At 39.9% G+C, this 19,253-nt stretch overlaps 1 protein-coding gene across 1 annotated transcript; it reads left to right on the top strand.

Annotated features, from left to right (window-relative positions):
- Positions 1-1,928: 1,928 nt before the first annotated feature.
- LOC137384463 (sulfotransferase 2B1-like) lies at positions 1,929-18,826 on the top strand. Its single transcript, XM_068058571.1, has 6 exons — positions 1,929-2,184; positions 5,108-5,316; positions 11,298-11,424; positions 12,134-12,228; positions 16,172-16,352; positions 17,259-18,826. The coding sequence occupies exons 1-6, from the start codon at positions 2,043-2,045 to the stop codon at positions 17,366-17,368; spliced, it is 864 nt and encodes a 287-aa protein (XP_067914672.1). The 5' UTR covers positions 1,929-2,042; the 3' UTR covers positions 17,369-18,826.
- Positions 18,827-19,253: the final 427 nt, after the last annotated feature.

Below are 19,253 nucleotides of genomic sequence, written 5' to 3'. Positions count from 1 at the left end.
GGGAACACAAGGCTTAGTGAGAGGGAGGAACTGAAAGAAATCAGTATTAGTAGAGAAATGGTGTTGGAGAAATCGATGGGATTGAAGGCCGATAAATCCCCAGGGCCTGATAATCTACATCCCTGAGTACTTAAGGAAGTGGCCCTAGAAATAGTGGATGCATTGGTGGTCATCTTCCAAGATTCTATAGACTCTGGAACAGTTCCTACAGATTGGAGGGTAGCTAATGTAACCCCACTATTTAAAAAGGGAGGTAGAGAGAAAGCAGGGAATTATAGACCAGTCAGCCTGATGTCGGTAGTGGGGAAAATTCTAGAGTCCATTATCAAAGATTTTATAGCAGAGCACTTAGAGAACAGTGGTAGAATCGGGTAGAGTCCGCATGGATTTACGAAAGGGAAATCATGCTTGACAAATCTACTAGAATTCTTCGAGGATGTAACTAGTAGAGTTGATGAGGGGGAGCCAGTGGATGTGGTTTACTTGGACTTGCAGAAGGCTTTCGACAAAGTCCCACATAAGAGATTAGCGTGTAAAATTAAAGCACATAGGATTGGGGGTAGTGTATTATGATGGATAGAAAATTGGTTGACAAACAGGAAACAAAGAGTAGGGGTAAATGTGTCTTTTTCCGAATGGCAGGCAGTAACTAGTGGAGTACCGCAAGGATCGGTGCTAGGACCCCAGCTATTCACAATATATATTAATGATTTAGATGAGGGAACTAAATATAATATCTCCATATTTGCAGATGACACAAAACTGGGTGGGAGGGTGAGTTGTGAGGAGAGGCTTCAGGGTGATTTGGACAAGTTGAGTGAGTGGGCTAATGCATGGCAGATGCAGTATAATGTGGATAAATGTGAGGTTATCCACTTTGGTAGCAAAAACAGGAAGGCAGATTGTTATCTGAACGGCTATAAACTGAGAGAGGGGAATATGCAGCAAGACCTGGGTGTTCTTGTACACCAGTTGCTGAAGGTAAGCATGCAGGTCCAACAGGCGGTAAAAAAGGCAAATGGTATGTTGGCCTTCATAGCGAGAGGATTCGAGTACAGGAGCAGGGATGTCTTGCTGCAATTATACAGGGCCTTGGTGAGGCCACACCTGGAATATTGTGGGCAGTTTTGGTCTCCTTATCTGAGGAAGGATGTTCTTGCTATAGAGGGAGTTTACCCCTCTATAGCAATGAAGGTTTACCAGGCTGATTCCTGGGATGGTTGGACTGACATATGAAGAGAGATTGAGTCGTTTAGAATTATATTCGCTGGAGTTCAGAAGAGTGGGGCGGGGGGAGGGGGGGGGATCTCATAGAAACCTATAAAATTCTAACAGGACTTGACAGGGTAGATGCAGGAAGGATGTTCCTGATGGTGGGGGAGTCCAGAACCAGGGGTCATAATCTAAGGATACGGGGTAAACCTTTCAGGACTGAGATGATGAGAAATTTCTTCACCCAGAGAGTGGTGAGCCTGTGGAATTTGCTACCACAGAAAGCAGTTGAAGCCAAAACATTGTCTGTTTTCAAGAAGGAGTTAGATGTTGCTCTTGGGGCGAAAGGGATCAAAGGGTATGGGGCGAAAGGGGGAACAGGTTACTGAGTTGGATGATCAGCCATGATCATAATGAATGGCGGAGCAGGCTTGAAGGGCCGAATGGCCTACTCCTGCTCCTATTTTCCATGTTTCTATGTTTACAGCTTGGTACTGTAATAAACAAGACTGATTCCAGCCTATTCCAAGTTTAAAGTGTGATTCTTTCCAACATCTGGGAACCAGAAAACATGAAGACAAAACAATATGTGACAATAATCTCCTCCTGAGAGGGCACTTGCAATTACTTTTTTGTGCTGGTGACACTTAATTACCCCAGCGTCACTATTGCAAAATAGTCCCAAGCTGGATATGGTTTATAAATGTGTCCATTGTTTATTGCTGATTTTCAGGGAGCATGCGTCTTAAACGCAAAAGCACTGCTGCTATTGGGGATTGATGCAGGTCAGTGGTAGAGTTCATTATCGTGCCTGACAGAAAGACGAAACAATGAGTGAGCCACAGCTGAATATTCTATATGAGGGGTTGTTATTCCCCACTCACGTCCACTCGGAAGAAAGCCTGAGGTATGCTCGGGAGGAATTCCAGGTTCGGGATGACGATGTTTTCATTGTCACTTACCCCAAATCAGGTAGGGTCCGGGAGCTCTCGGGGCAGGGTGAAATGGGCCGTCTCTGGCTAATTCTCAGCAACCTGTCAATATGTTCCTCACTTCTCGGTAGACTGGAATGATAATATTTCTAAAAAGCAACAGTTAACGACATGAACGTGACCTTTTCCATTTATAGGTTTGAGTACAATCGCAAGTTTTGAAATGTAACCTTGGAAGTAAAATATTTTTGCAGTTCCTTATTCCTAAACCGACGAACTATTGAGACGTGCATGGAAAAAGTAAAGTACACTTTGTGCGGATTATCTTCCCTTTCCCTGTGTTTGAATACGTGTATCATTTTCATGGCACCAAGAACAGACTAGTTACAACTAAAAGCTGAGTTATGCCATTTGTTTTTCTTTGGGGTTCAACTTTCGTCCTTTTCCATTTCCCTTAAAGACTTTGCCGCTCCAGTGAGGAAATGGCTGTTTTTTAATTTATCCACTTCTTGCCCGATTACGAAAGGAAACCCGAAACGTTCATCTTGTTTAATCAAATGTTGAAAGCCGCCGTGTTTTTAATTTGAATAATGCTCGTAGCTAGAGTTGCACTAGCTCCGATCTATGATCGCTGTTGTTTACTTTTCATTTATTTGAACGTTGCAGCATTTTTGCTGGCTGGTTAGTTACTTAAACTAGCTGGTAACTCCAAAGACGCTTGCCTTGCTGTTGGTACGGGGGCCGACGGTGTATAATGCAAAGCTGATTTAAGTTACTTTTGCTTCCTCATTCCCATGTTTGCCCTTCATTCTGAAAGAGCTACCGATTAGTCCCACTCCCTCGATTTCCCCCTTAGCCTTGCATATATTTCTTTTAAGTATATATTCAGTTCCCTTTTGAAAGTTGCTATTGAATCTGCTTCCACCAGCTATTTAGACATTGCATTCCAATCATCATAATTTGCGAAATTAGAAAAATAAATCTCATCTCCCCCTTGGTTCTTTTGACAGTTATATTAAATTTGCAGTATTTTGCTTTTTATATTAAATTTGCTTACCAGCCCTTCTGGCAGAGAAAACAGTTTCTCTCCACCTACTCGATCAAATTCTACTATATTCTGAAAAGCTTTATTAAATCTTCCCTTAACCTTTTCTATTCCGAGGAGAACAATCCCAGCTTTTCTAGTCTCTACACATAACTGAATTCCTTCATCCCTGGTACCATTCTGGTACATCTCCTCTGCAGCCTCTCCAAAGCCTTGAAAATGTTGATCAGGAGCCGTTGATTTTGATCTCCTCCGCCCAGTGACACTGAAGGTGATTGTAAAACCACTTAATTGAAATCAGCCAACCTGCCACATATCTTGGTCTGTTCAGCTCAGCTGAACACAATATACCAAGCTGAACCATCAGAAAAGGAATTTTTCTTGCAGCTCTAAAATTTGTGCTATAATGTAAATTGGTTAAACTCTGGGACTTGGTGGATGGTGCAAAGCTATTAATATCACTGACTCCCTGGAAACATCTAAATTAGTTTTATATCGTTCTTTAGCTACCAGCTCCCATACCATGAGGCTCCCACAGCTGCTGCCACATCAATATAAACCTTTTGGGTTTTTCATTGGGTCATCCTGAACTCCACTAGCCTTACTGAGGCTAGTAAATGTGCTACTGCAGCAGGAACATGGCTTGATGGTATCACCCAGACAACTTGGCTGTTCTTAATAAATTTCTGTTATGCCTTGTGTGAATTTTGGATATTAACCCCTATTATACTGCTTCCAGCAATATAAAATTTAAGTTTGAAAACTTTTTTTGCCATTGCTGAGTTGCAATGTAGAAGCAGCTTTAGTAGATGGAGTAAAAACAAGAAATATTGGAAATACTCAGCAGGTCTGGCAGCATCTGTGGAGACAGAAGCAAAGTTAATGTTTCAGGTCAGTGACCTTTCATTAGAACTGGCAAATGTTAGAAATGTAATAGGTTTTAAGCAAATAAAGTGAGGGTGGGGCAAGAGATAACAAAAGGGAAGGTGTTGATAGGACAGGGTCATAGAGAATAACTGATCAGAAGGTCATGGAGCAAAGGTAAACAGCATGTTAATGGTGTGCTGAAAGACAAAGCATTATTGCAGAGGGTGTTAATTGACAGAAAAATGAATAGCCCTGGCCCAAATCACAAACATGGAAAAAAAAGTGGTAAGAAATAATGAATGATGAAACAAACTAAACTAAAATAAACCAAATTAAAAATGACTAAAAATGAAAAAGGGCCAGTCATGCTCTGAAATTATTGAACTCAATGTTCAGTCTGGCAGGCTGTAGCGTGCCTAATTGGTAAATGAGATGCTGTTCCTCAAGCTTGCGTTGATGTTCGCTGGAACACTACAGCAAGCCCAGGACAGATATGTGGGCATGAGAGCAGAGGGGTGGTGTGTTGAAATGGCCAGCAACCGGAAGCTCGGGGTCATGCTTTCGGACTAAGCAGAGGCGCTGCACAAAGTGGTCACACAATCTGCGTTCCATGACCTTCTAGTCAGTTATTCTCTGTGACCCTGTCCTATCAACACCTGCCCCACCCCTGCTTTATTTGTTTAAAACCTATTACATTTCTAACCTTTGCCAGTTCTGATGAAAGGTCACTGACTTGAAACGTTAACTTTGCTCCTCTCTCCACAGATGCTGCCTGACCTGCTGAGTATTTTCAGCATTTCTTGCTTTTATTTCAGATTTCCAGCATCTGCAGTATTTTGCTTTTATTTTAGTATATGGAGCTTTGCTAAACTGTTTGTCATGCTTTTCTTCAGACGAACAAATGATGGGGAACAGCCATGATGTATAGTGAATGAAAGGCACAGGCTAGAGTTGAATAGCCTTTTCTCATTTCATGTTTTCTTGTATGAAACAATGTGAGAACACCTTTTTTGTCCTAAGTCCAAATGACTTGTAACATTTATATGAACAGGTACTACTTGGATGCAAGAAATACTGCCTTTAATTTACAGCAATGGAGATCTGACACCAGTACAGTCTATCCCAAACTGGCAGCGTGTACCATGGTTGGAGCAAATAAATGGTAAAACACTGTTGGAAAACAGACCATCGCCCCGACTTATTACAACACATCTTCCTTACCACCTGATGCCAAAGCCCTTCTATTCATCGAATGCAAAAGTGAAGTATTTTTCCTTCTAATTTGGTAGGGGAACCAAGGAGCAGAAATGAAATCCGAGAACTGGTAGATATAAACAACAGTAAAATTAGAAATATCCCAAAAATTGCAAAGTCCAAATTGAGGAAAACAGCAAAAATGAAGGAGGATTTGTATGAATGTCAATGTCCATAGTTTTAACTAATAAAGCTGGTTCGCTGCAGACATAAATTACTACATCGTATTATGATGTGTTTGCATGAACAGACATGGCTCAAACAAGGTCAGGAATAGGTTCCTAATATTCCTGGTTACCAAGTATTCCGGACTGATAGAGCAGCGGGTGTGACACTATTGACTAAGGATGATGTTTACAGTTCTTAACAGGATACAGTCGATGGTTCTAGGACTAAATCTATTTGTCATGAGTTAAGGAAGTTATTGCATTGTTCGGACTTCCAAACAGTAAGGGGAAAGTGGTGGTATGGATACGAAATTGATTCTTACAGAAAGCAGCATGTGGTGTTTGATCGATGTTTTTTAGACTGGGAGGTAGTATGCAGCAGTGTTCCCTAAGGTCAGTTTTTAGTCACTTACCTTTTTAAATCTTTTCAAATCTAGCAGGGGCTAGAAACATTAATTTTTTAATAAATTTGAATTTAATATCTCTTTAAAAATTTTAATGTAGGGCTCAAAGCCCTTTAAAAATGGCGTTGGTGCCTGACGCCATTGACGGACCACCCGCCCCTTCCACGTCATTGCTGGGGGGGGGTCCACCCCAACAATTTAAATGAGGCAAAAACAAGAAATGCTGGAGTCACTCAGCAGGTCTGGCAGCATCTGTGGAAAGAGAAGCAGAGTTAACGTTTCGGGTCAGTGACCCTTCTTCGGAACTTCACTGACCCGAAACGTTAACTCTGCTTCTCTTTCCACAGATGCTGCCAGACCTGCTGAGTGACTCCAGCATTTCTTGTTTTTGTTTCAGATTTCCAGCATCCGCAGTATTTTGCTTTAATTTAAATGAGGCACTGCGCTGAATACAGCGGCGGCTACGTGACATGCAATCCACGCAGGAGGACCACCATTTATGAAGCTTGCCACCGAGATCAACAGTGAGCTTATAAAATCCAGCCCTATGTCTCCTCTATGATGAGCAGTGACATTTAAAATTGCACTCTGCTCAACCTTTGCGACCTCTGAGGCAATAAAAAGAAACATCTCCTGAATATGCTTCTTGCCATACGCCATTACGTTAAGGAATTAACTGAAGCCCTGTATTGCGCACACTGCTTCATACACTTCAAGAACTAGCATCAGTGCAGTCAGGGAAATGAAACAGTGATTCATTCATTGTCTAGTTCTTCCAGTCAGCTCTACAGTTGTACATTTTCCTTTTTTTGACCTTAAATCATAGCACTCCTATTCCTGCCCTTTTGTTCCTGTGTACTGTGGTTTGTTTGGCTTTAGGACAACAAACACTTAATTGCACAATGAAAGGATGATAAACTGAAAGATAAGAGTAACAGTAACTTGGTTTTGTTACATTCTGGAGTGCTAGTACTAGTAGTGGATGTGTTTTACTGCTACAATAGTTCCTTGTGTCTCAAAATTGTCTGTGTTGTCATCAGTGCATGTCTGAAACGTAAGTCTTCCCCAAGTTAAGAGTAGTACTACTGGATGGCTGTACAGCCTCTTGTGAAACTGCAGTGATACCAATGTTGAACTAACACTGCATCATCTGTATCAGTGCCAGGAGTTTCTGGCACTGCAGGCAATGTGAGTTCAGTACTATGAGGTGATATCTGCTGTAGGGTTTTTGTGATGGTACAGAATTGTCATGGTCATGAATGCAAACTTGTTACGACCTAGGCGGGAAGAGTGCACTGTTTATTCTAGTCCCATTTCTCCATAGGTCACAAATTATATTTACATTTTTTCCCACTTACCGACACAGTCAATCATGGACTCTATTTTCCCCCAGAACAAAATACACCAACCAGGTTTCTTTAATAAACAACTAAATCGTCAGTTTCTTATAAATCAAGTCTTAACCAATAATGAAGTAAAACATACACACACAAATTGAAATATTAAAGCCCTTATTTATCTTGCCCTCATACACACACATACACACTGGCTAACTGGAAAAAAGAGATTTTTGTTTAAAGCACTGAAAAAAATTCCACTTAGGCTGAATACATGATCATACTTGAAGACAAAAAAAAGGATATGGAAAGATGTCCTTTGTTTTGGTTTGGTGTCCCAAATACGTATATGCGGCTGTCACTAGGATCTTCCTAGATCAGTTCTTTCCAGGTGATGCGGAAGATCATTTATAGAGTCATGGAGAGATACAACACCAAAACAGGCCCTTCAGCCCACTGAGTCCACGCCAACCATTAACCACCCATTTTATACTAATCCTACATTAATCCCATTTTCCCTCTCACATCCCCACCTTCCCTCAATTCTCCTACCACCTACCTGCAGTAGGGGCAATTTTTTTTTTACAATGGCCAATTTACCTATCAACCCACAAGTCTGTGGCATGTGGGAGGAAACTGGAGCACCCGGAGGAAACCCACGCAGTCACAGGGAGAACTTGCAAATTCCACACAGGCAGTACCCAGAACCGAACACAGCTGGAGCTGTGAGGCTGTGGTTCTAACCACTGCGCCGCCCAAGTTTGGGGGGGGGGGTAGAGGGCAAGGAATGAATTGTGTGGTTATTTGGGAGGGAGAGGGTAGGCTTTCCAAGAAATGTAGCTACAGAGGCTCCAAATAGGCCTTACAATAGGAATGCAGCAACAACGTTTCAGTTTCCACACATTCGACATGCAAGGTTTCTTCAAATACAGGAGGAAATAGGAATCTGACACACCGGATGCAGGATTTGTTTTCAAGAGAGAGAGCTGGGCTGTTCTTCTGGCAGGCAAAACCAACTGTCTGTTGTAACAGTTCAAACTGAAACTAAAAGCTTTCAGAAGTTAAGCTTCCTGACATCTATAAATCTTGACCTGTCACTTCTTTGTAAACATCTTCCCAAGTCAAAAACAACTCCTAATGGGTGATTATCCACAGACAGGTGCCTTCCAGTAAGACTTGTTTTCTAGCCAAATCCAGGAACCTTCTGGTGACCTTTTTTTAAAAAAAAACCCACAAAGTTCAGCAAACTCCAAGATTCCAGATGAATCAGGGTCTATAATACAAATATAAGTTCTTAACACATATTTTACAAAAGAAATAGAAGCAATCTTGTAACAAATTCCAATTATTCTAGTCGTGAACGGTATCTAATCATGATACTCAAGTATCTATGTGCGTATATATGAAGTTTCAGAATCCTTCCATCATGGTTGGGTGTAGATGGTGGTTGACTGGCCTTGATTTACAAAAGGAGCAAGATGGTACATAAGCACACTTATCCATTTGGGTACTGAATTGTCATTGCATGCACTTCTATGTACATATGCTCATATAATCTATTGTGCAAATTCTGATTGATATACTACTTACAAGCAATGTTCCCTAAAATGTCCCTTCACTGTATGTGGCCCATTTGTTGCTGTGCATGCAGGCACCTTAAAGGAACCGCTGCTTGTGCATGGCCTGTTAGTTCCCTGTGCAGCACATTCCCAATGGCCGCACAGCTTCAAGGGAACGTTGCTTACAAGTTCTGGTATTCCCTCCATGGTGCCAAATTATTTTTAAAAATATTGTTCTCAGGATGTTGGCAACTTTGCCTATCCTTAGTTGCCCTACGTTGTCCGCTTCAGTCCCTGGAGTGGTGATCCTTTTTATAGTGATGTTGGGTTATTTCGGATTTGTGCCGAAAGGTATTGATTATGTGTCCAAGTCAGGATAGTATATGACTTGGAGGGGAATCTGAGGTTGATGGTGTTTCCACAACATTATTGATTTGGCAGCAGAGGTTTTGGGGCTGGGAAATGCTGTGTAAGTATGTTCGGCAAGCTTCTGCCAGGAATCCTCTGGATATGCATACTGTTGTCATACTACATTGGTGATGGTCTCTGCCCTCTCTTATAATAAGTGTTGATATGGCTTCTGATTAATGGTGACCCTTCTTCCCCCCACAAAGGATATTGAATGGGGAAATAGGCAATGGTGGTGCCACTGAAGGGAATGGGTATGTGGTTGGATTGTTTCTTGTTAGAGATAGTTATTGCTTGGCACTTATGTGTGTCTTAACTTGTTAGCCAAAGGCTGACACGGGCTGCTTTATTATTGAGATCACCTTTCATACTTAGAAACTCTGCAGAAACTGGGCTAGTATTCTCTAACCTCTCCTTCTAAGACAATCCCGCCATCCCAATGATTAGTCTTGCATAACCTTGCTATTTTTACTGCTAATTCCATTCTTGTTCAGCATTTTGTGCTTGTGCATTTTAGAATTGTAACTTTTTCTTCATTCTCATATGTTCTGTACAGATATTTTACAGCAACATCTTACTCTTGAGCTCCTCTTTAAATTGTGTAAGTTTATCTGTTAGGCACACTGACTTGAATGGGAGCTCCTCTTCTCCCTTCAGCTCTACATTCACAAGATTAGTATGACTTTTGTTAATAGAAAGATGCATTTTCAGAGTTGGCTCAGTGCAACTCTCCATTCCACACTTATGTGGTTAAATCATCTACAGCACATATGGTAATTGTAATAAGTGATGTTTGACTTGTCAGGAATTGAGAAAATACCACAGTAGTCTGAATAGATTCCAAAGGCTTAGCCTCAACCCACTACCCAACCACTCGCCGGAAGAGGAAAAACAACTCCAACACAAAGTATAACCAACGAACAGTACCTGCAATATGAGCATGTTTGGTAGACATGATCCATTTGCTGCCCTGGCCCAATTGACCTCCAGTGACTTAAAAAGCTAAAACAATTGTTTAAACCTGAAACCCACATTATTCCTATCTTATTGATCACCATGATAAGCAGCTCGATGTTGTTGGAATGTGGACAGTATTGCATAGATTGCCCATCCTTAGTTGCTCTGAGAAGGTTATGCTTTGGCTTTGAGCAATTGTTTTTGCAACTGATGGCTTGCTAGGCCCTTTCAGAAGGCATTAAGCGCAACCACAAAGTGTCAGACTGGAGTCAGATGAACTATACCAAATAGGAGTGGCGGATTCCCTTGTCTTCCCTGATGGACATTAATGAACCAATTGGATTTTTGTGACAATTGGCAGTTTTCATGCTCATGTTTCTTTTCTGGTGCCAGCCACAAATTACCAGATCTACTGAATCAACTTCACAACTTGCAATTGAACACATGGCCTCTGGTTGCTTTTCTAGTCTATCCATGACACCATCATGCCCATTTTAGTGTACCAGAATAGAATCATAGAAAGTTTAAGGCAAAGAAAGAGGCCACGCCCCATCGTGTCTCTGCTGGCTGAAAAACGATCCACCCATTTCTAATCCCACCTTCCAGCATTTGGTCCGTAGTCCTGCAGATTACTGCACTTGAGGTGCACATCCAGACTCCTTTTAAATGAGTTGAGGGTTTCTGCCTCAACTACCCTTTCAGGCAGAGAGTTCCAGACCCCCACCACCCTCTGGGTGAAAAAATGTTTTCCTCAACTCTCCTCTAATTTTTCTATCAATCACTTTAAATCCTAGCAGTGTGATTGACCCTTTTATTGGTCCTTAGCTCAATCCATATGGCCTCATTTGATGAACCTTCCAACATATCATCCCTCCTCACAGCTGTAATAGTTTCTTTGACCAAGATTTCCACTCCCCCACCTTTCTTATCCCCCTCCCTATCGTGTCTGAAAACCCTGTAACCAAGAACGTTGAGCTGCCATTCCTGTCCCTCCTTAAGCCATGTTTCTGTAATAGCTATGATATCATACTGTTCCCAGAATGTCATTCAATCAAATTGTACAATGATTTAAACTGTAAATTCTTAAATTGAATATATTAAACTGATTGTATATTGATATCTATTTGTATTTTACTTTTTTGCATTATTTTGCAGGTTGTTTATGTGGCCCGAAATCCAAAGGATGCGCTTGTTTCTTCCTTTCACTATCACAATATGGCCTCATTCTTGGAGAAGCCAGGCACCTTTGAAGAGTTCATTCATAAGTTCCTGGAAGGAAAGGGTAATTTTCTTTATCAATTAATTAATTGTCATTTTCGATGGGAGGACATAAAATCCCCATGTTTCTTTTAGTTAAGATTTCATGGCTTGTCATAATTTCTTTTCAGTCTGGTCACACTTTAACAGCTAACAATTGAGTACAAAATGTGTGTCAAAGTCATTATGTGGCACAGAAGGTGGCCATTTGGCCCATTGAGTCCATGTCATGTCCATAAATAAAAGCTGTGCTATTTCTATACAATGTGTAGTGAAACAAACTTTAGCTCCAACAGCATATTTCAATTACAACAGTGTCGTCAAGCACTGCAGTTATTATACTGGACATGCAATGTGCTTATTTCTTTGGTGGCTGGGTATTTTTGGAAAAATGTTCAAGTTTGCTATCTACCAGTATTGTGGTCTAGAACTGAAATTCTTTAGTATGAGTGCTTTGATGATAAACTGGTAGTTTGGTTTATATAGCAAATGATTCCTGAGGACAGCAATACTTTTTTGTATCACAAACAAGAAATGCTGGAAATACTCAGCAGGTTTGGTAGCATCTGTGGAGAGAGATGTGGAGATCCACAGATGCTGCCAGACCTGCTGAGTATTTCCAGCATTTCTTGTTTGTGTTTCAGATTTCCAGCATCTGTAGTATTTTGCTTTTATACTTTTTTGTATGTTTGACAACATTTATCAAACTCTCTTTTTTCCTCCCCCTCAAATAGTAATGTTTGGCTCCTGGTTTGAGCATATTAAGAGTTGGTGGCCTTTAAAGGATCAGGATAACTTTTTGTTTCTAACTTACGAAGAGATGTTACAGGTATGTGAACATTTTGTTTTGTTTCCTTTTAGTGCCTCCACTGCTGCAACTTGCCATTCCCTCTAGTTAGGAGGGTAGGAAAGTCTGCCCTTTAACTGTCCAACATCTGTTTTATTAAAGTAAGTGTTACAACCGAGGTAGGAGGAGTACACTGTCTTTTCTTGTTCCACCTCTCCACAGGTCACAACATATATTTAAATGTTTACCCAGTTACCGATATGGTCAATCATAGACTCTCCTCTTTATCCCAGAATAAAATACACCAACCAGGTTTCTTTAATAAACAACAAAATTAAAAATTTATCAAACGAGAGATGACCAGTAATGAAGCAAAGCATTAACAGAGATTGAAATATGAAAGTTCCCTTTTACCTTAGCCACAGACACACACACACTGGTTAACTGGAAAAAGAGAGATTTTCTTTTCAGAGCTCTGTTATAAAACAAAACACAGAAAAGAATACTTTGGTCAAATTCTTGCTAATTCTTGAAGAAAAACGGAGAAGGATTGGAAAGATGTCAGTTGTCCCTTTTTGGTTTGGCATCCTAAATATGCATAGATGGCTGTCACAAGGATCTTTCTCCAGAGCAATTCGTTCAGGCAGTGTCGAGGATTTATCCAGCAGGTTTTCCAGTGTTTGAGGAGAAATGTGGCAATGGGTTTCAAGCAGGCCTTTCAGGACGAATGTAGCATCAATTTCTCTATTTCTTACGCTTGCTTCTAAGAGCTTTTCAAAGAGATGGAAAAGGCTGAGCTGGGGTGACTGCTCTTCTGGCTGGTTTTTAAAACTCCAACGACTGTCCAAAGTGAAACCAAAACAATATTTCAAGAGTTAAGCCTTCTGACCCCTATAAATCTTGACCTGTCACTTCTCTGTAAACATCTCCCGCAAGGCAAAAAGCCCTTGCTGGGTATTTATCTGAAGACAGGTGACTTCCAGTACATGTTGTTTGCAAACAAGAGCTCTGACTCCTTTCAATGACCCCAGTGAAAATAAATCCATGGAATCCTTTGCAGTTTTCCCAAATAAAACACAAGTCCTCAAAATTTAACAAAAAATGCAAGTACTTTTGTAACATTAGACTGTTCTTTAGTTTTAAGGATGGAGTGTTCTCCACCACAAGACTGTTGACAGAGTATCTGAACCCAAATAACTATTAGAATTAGGGTTCAAATGCAGGTGCTGGAAGTCCAATTCTGTTACTAGAGCTAGTCCATTCGATCTCTAATTATACAGCATAATTACAATAAGACTTGAGTTTTGGCAGTTCTGCAACTAAATTTACTCTTTAATGTTGTAATATGAACCAATACAATCTACATTTTATTTAATATGCGACATGTTTGGTTCCCAATAATTATAGATGAAGTTGTGTAAACCCCGCTTTCATCAATTTTTCACATTAAATTCTAAAAAAGGGAATATTTCTTTAAATTGTGTTTTATAATAGACAACAAACATTTATTGCTAAACTGAGCATTTACATACATATATGTATATATATATATATAAAGGATAAATGACTGCGGTGGGTAACATGTTTTGTATTATAGTTTTATGTCATATCAATTTTAGATTACAAATTAAGGTGCACTTCGACCTTGAAAGCTGCTATCAGCTACATGTTGGGATAATGTGATGTACGGACCTTGACTGGAGACTATATCATTAAACCACAATCAAATAAACTCTTGATTTTGACTTATTTGTCCTTGTAGCCCAGAGAGCTTTGACCAGTTTGCTTTGATTAGAGATTTTGATAAATGGAAGAATATAATCAACTATTAAAGCTTTCTACTGAATCGCCTCAATGAATCCTTCTGGTATTAGCATTAACACCAGAGATGATGACTGTTGCATGATGTTCCAAATTAAACCCACTAATATGGATTGCTACTGAGTGTGCATTTTAACATATCAAATCTCATTTGATAAAGGAAGAACTTAGATATGTACCAGGTCCATTATTCATTCCACTCCATGTACCTTAGTATAGGCCCATGATCTAGTGAGGCAATTCAGTCAGAGCTTTATACTCTGTCTCACAGCAAGAATATAATCTTAATTTGAAAAAGAACAATATCCTCAGCCTAATCTGTAAGGTTTTTGTGCTATTATTGTCTGTGCTTGTTGTTTTTGCAGGAGGCAAATCTCTCCTCCCAACAACTTTGGAAGCCTGTGGCTCTCATTTTGTTTTTGCAAGGTGGATGTTGAGGAGGAGGGCCATTTGGCGCATCCTAATTCAACCCTTCAGAAAGGCCCCAGAGATCCTTATCATCGTGTATGCTTATTAAATAATTCTGGGGCTTTCACCTCCCCTTTGTGCGAAGAACTTCTGATATCAGTCCTACTTTAGTAGTTTTAAATCTGTGTCTTGTCCCAATATCATAGTTTAGTTTGAAGCAGGGTTCCAGATTTACCACTTCTTACTGTTTGCCATTTAACATATCAAATGTTCCTGCCATCATCTCCTTTCAAAACCAAAGGTTTCTCCAGTCTTTCCTCTTAACTAAATCCTCCAATACAAATTAGTCTTATGGCTATCTGCCTCTATTGCTTGAGTAACTTCAAGCGAGTGCAAATTTGCAGGCAGCTTTGTACTATGGGCCTGCGCTCACTAGGATATGCTTTCAACTTGCTTAATTTCATATAGGAACACCCTAGAGCAGACAGGAGAGGACATGTTCATTCTCTGAGGTCTAGATTCAGGTAAAAGGCTGAGCTGAGAGGGCAGTAGGGACAATTTCCTCTATGGGCTTGCATTTACTGAAGGTGCAGGTCCAGTAATGTACCTTGGAGGAACTGCTCCGATAAAATGCTGATTTCACATGCATTGCAAAAAGGAAAATCCTGTCAACCCAGTCCCCAAAAGGAACTTTCCTTAAAGTTTATCCTCCACAAAACATTCTGCTACCTTCTTTCCCAAACTGAATGCACAGTGGCGCAGTGGTTAGCACCGCAGCCTCAAGGCTCCAGTGACCCGGGTTCAATTCTGGGTACTGCCTGTGTGGAGTTTGCAAGTTCTCCCTGTGTCTGCGTGGGTTTCCTCCGGGTGCTCCGGTTTCCTCCCACATGCCAAAGACTTGCAGGTTAATAGGCAAATTGGCCATTATAAATTGTCCTTAGTATAGGTAGGTGGTAGGGAAATATAGGGACAGGTAGGAATATGGAATTAGTGTAGGATTAGTATAAATGGGTGGTTGATGGTTGGCACAGACTCGGTGGGCCGAAGGGCCTGTTTCACTGCTGTATCTTTAAAAATAAAAATTAACTTTAACAAATTGTTCCAATTACTGTCATGTAGACTGGCTGTTAATTTTTTTTTTCTCGCTATCTTGTCCGTGGGTGAGAATTTTACACTGTAAGGAGCTAGGGATGATAAAATAACTTCTAAGTATTTCAACAATGGGCATTGTCCGTAACTCTTATTTTGGCCTCCTCTTTGCACAACATGAGGGGCCTGTCCAGTGTGGAGCATAAGAACATGAAAACCATTCTGAAGATACTTAATTTTTACTCATGGTCTCAAACTCAGAAATGCACTGTTTTATATTTGCTTTTACCTCAATGTTGGTGATTCCTGGGTTTCTTAAATATCTTTCTTCACTAAATGTAATATCAAGAAAAGTTCCTAGATTTTGAAATGAGGCCAGCTTGACGACGATAAAACAATTGGAGCTGTTTACCCTTCTGTGTCTTATTCACGTGCTTCTTGTACTACAAGAATTCTATTAGCATATTTGAACTACATTATGTGAATGTAATGGAGTATAGTACAGCATATAGTACCTCTATGATATCAGTGGGGTTTTCTTCTCTTTCAAATTAACATTTGGAAAATATTAAATTGTTGTACACGCTGTAACCAAAGTGAACGTGCTGTGTAATTGACTGCCAATGATCATGTGCGAAATTTTAAAGGACAAAATATTTATTTTCAGGCTATGCAAGGTGTTTTGGTGAAACTAGGGCAGTTTCTGGGAAAGCAGCTCAGTGACAATGCAATTGAGGCAATTGTGAACCAAAGCAAATTCAACAACATGAAGCAAAACAAAATGTCTAACTACAGCTTTGTACCCGAGGAACTGATGGATCAAAAGAAAAGCAACTTTTTAAGAAAAGGTAACTTGGATAGGATTTCCTTATATACCTCGAGGCTTTTTCAAAACAAATGTTGCTACATGTGTAGTCTCTTCATGCATCATTTCGCAGAACTGATGCCTGCTACTTCTCACCATCCTTCAGTTACTGAGAAAATAGTGGATTTTTTCCTTCCAAAACCATATTGTGTTTCAATTGGTTCACCCTTTTAAATTTATTATATATAGTAGGTTTCCATGACTGATCATTCAGGATTGGTTGGTTGTTTCTAAATCCTTAGCTTTTTCTCATTGGCAGTTTTTTTTTAAGCCACTGTGCTTGTTTTTGATTTGTGTATTCCCACCCCCTCAATTTTGACCGGCTCAAAGTAAAACAGCAGCAAAACAGGAAATAAGCACTAGATGCAAGATTTTCAATATAGTATAGATGTTTGTGAAAACACTTGAAAATAATCAGTGTCAGCACTCTCACCTCTGAGTCAAAAGGTTGTGGGTTCAAGTCCCACCCCAGACTTGAGCACAAACTCTAATACTGAGCGAGTGCTGCACTGTTGGACATGCAGGCTTTCAGATACAATGTTAAACTGAGGCCCTGTCTGCCCTCTCAGCTGGAGGTTCCCATGGTATCATTTCAAAGAAGGGCGTCTTCCCACTGCCCTTGCCAATATTTATGCTTCAACAATTACCTCTTTTTTAAAGAAAAAATCTGGTCATTATTACAATGCTGTTTTTGGGAGCTAACTGTATGCAAACTGGCTGCTGTGTTTTCTGCAATACAACAGTGACTACACTTCAAAATATTTAATAGGATGTCCCAAAGCACTTTACAGCCAGAGGTCATGAAAGCTGTAGAAATGCAATTTCTTCATTTTCCGATACTCTAAAATTTTTTTAACTGTCACAGTAAATAAGATACACTTTGTTACAGGCATTGCTGGAGACTGGAAAATCCATTTCACCACAGCTCAGACTGAACATTTTAATTCAGTGTATGCCCAAAGAATGAAAGGACTGAATTTCAGATTTTATGAAGACTGAAGGTGTAAGAATTGAAGTCCAGAATTGTAGACTTCATAAAACATATAATTAGTGTTATCAATGCCATTAAATCCTGATCCAGTTTAAGAAATGTATTGTTTCTATACTGCCTATTATTCTTCACTATGGTGGAGGTCCAGTCTTCCTGTGCTTATGAGAGATGTGCCAACTAGAAGCTTGTACAGGACAAATGGGCCTGGCTGAATGTCATAGTTAAGTGTGCACGTATATGTGAAAGTGCCTTTTACTGCATTTAAAGATCATGTAACAGTAGGACAACTTGAATTTAATCTCAAAATGAATCTAATTCAGTAATCAACAATGTAATTTCTCATTTCAAACTAATCTATGTTAAATTAACTTCATCACTTTGTATCATTTATGATGCCTCTGAAACAAAATATAAAGCAACATTTCTTCTGTATTATCAGCTACCAGCAGATAATAAAATATGGATATCTACGCTAAATGCCCATTGTCTATGCTTTGCAATTAAAACTAATTACAGGTATTTTAACAAAACTGAAAGCAAATTTGCTACAACCAAACATTTAAAAATCACAATTATTTGAGTATTTGGTTGGTTTAATGACTACATGAGCAGCATAGTGAGCTGGACGCTGTTAGAAATTAGCACTGTTTGTGTGTGTGTGTGTATGTTATCAAACTCAACTTGGAATAGGTGGTTTCATTTCTCCCGAAACAAGCAAGTGGAATGATAATTCTTAAGCGATGACAGCTAACCTGAAAATTATTTTTGTAATAGAAATTACTTTAGTGAATCAAGCTATGGTTCAATAGTCTGATAAGGAATTAGAACAGACATCAAGTGTGCGGGCACAGATTGACTACTTATGCAAGCAAAAACTATGCCAGGTGTGTCACTAAATCAGTTTTCAATATAGTGATGAGAAAGTCAGTCAATAAATTAGTCTTCTCAATTAAAGCTTCTTCATAAAATTGCACATTTGTTGTTGTTTTAATAGTAAGATAATTTTTCAATGCCCTCATCTAGCGAAATTTGCTCACCAGCTCCCTGGGCCGAGCGAAAATCGTAAGGCAGCCCTCCCCCGCCACAAGGTTGGACAACCCTGGTTTAAACCAAGAACTCAACATACCATTGAGTGCTTTCTATTCAAGGGGAACTTTTACAGGACAGTTGAGTCCTGTCAATAGAACACCCAGGTCCACCCCTGATAAAGGGTATAAAGATTTCCAGTTGCAGTAGTGGTGAAGAGAAACCCTCTAGGGTGGATCCATGCTGGTCTTAGTCTAACACTCTTGGTTTGTTCATGGAAACTTCGAGATCAAGCGAGGCACCAAGAAGAGAAGAGCTGTTCACACATGCCAGCTGTCCTGCCCAACCTGTATTCACTACCTGTCACAGTGTTTTTGCTGTATAACTAGTGTGTTATAGCCATCTTAAACTCAGATTAAACTCAAAATGTGCATACTGGTTGTAGTCCATCCTTATTGATTGATAAAAAAAATTCTGCTTAAATTGAAATTTTAACTATTGACACTGACTTTTTAAGAAGGCAAACACTTGGGATGATTTCTTACTTAAAGACGCTATAATAACTACAAGTTGTTGTTTAATCCACAACTACTGTCTCGGACAATTGAGAATTTCCCAGCCAATGTAAGTTGAGCAACTAGAGTATTGTAATAAAAGCAAAATACTGCGGATGCTGGAAATCTGAAATAAAAACAAGAAATGCTGGAATCACTCAGCAAGTCTGGCAGCATCTGTGGAAAGAGAAGCACAGTTAACGTTTCGGGTCAGTGACCCTTCATCGGAACTGACAAATATTAGAAAAGTCACAGGTTATAAGCAAGTGAGGTGGGGGTGGGGCAAGAGATAACAAAGGAGGTCTAGATTGGA

The sequence above is a fragment of the Heterodontus francisci genome, chromosome 26, assembly GCF_036365525.1.
Source record: "Heterodontus francisci isolate sHetFra1 chromosome 26, sHetFra1.hap1, whole genome shotgun sequence".
NCBI classification, from domain to species: Eukaryota; Metazoa; Chordata; class Chondrichthyes; order Heterodontiformes; family Heterodontidae; genus Heterodontus; species Heterodontus francisci.
Note: the sequence above shows the minus strand (reverse complement) of the source record. Positions and strands in the feature narration are given on the sequence as shown.

Bases quoted from the DNA above. Each gene is read 5' to 3' on its own strand.
- LOC137384463 (XM_068058571.1), top strand. From the start codon at position 2,043: ATGAGTGAGCCACAGCTGAATATTCTATATGAGGGGTTGTTATTCCCC. The intron at 12,229-16,171 runs GTATGTGAACAT...ATTTATTTTCAG, and splicing joins CTTACGAAGAGATGTTACAG to GCTATGCAAGGTGTTTTGGT. The intron at 16,353-17,258 runs GTAACTTGGATA...ACTTTGTTACAG, and splicing joins AAGCAACTTTTTAAGAAAAG to GCATTGCTGGAGACTGGAAA.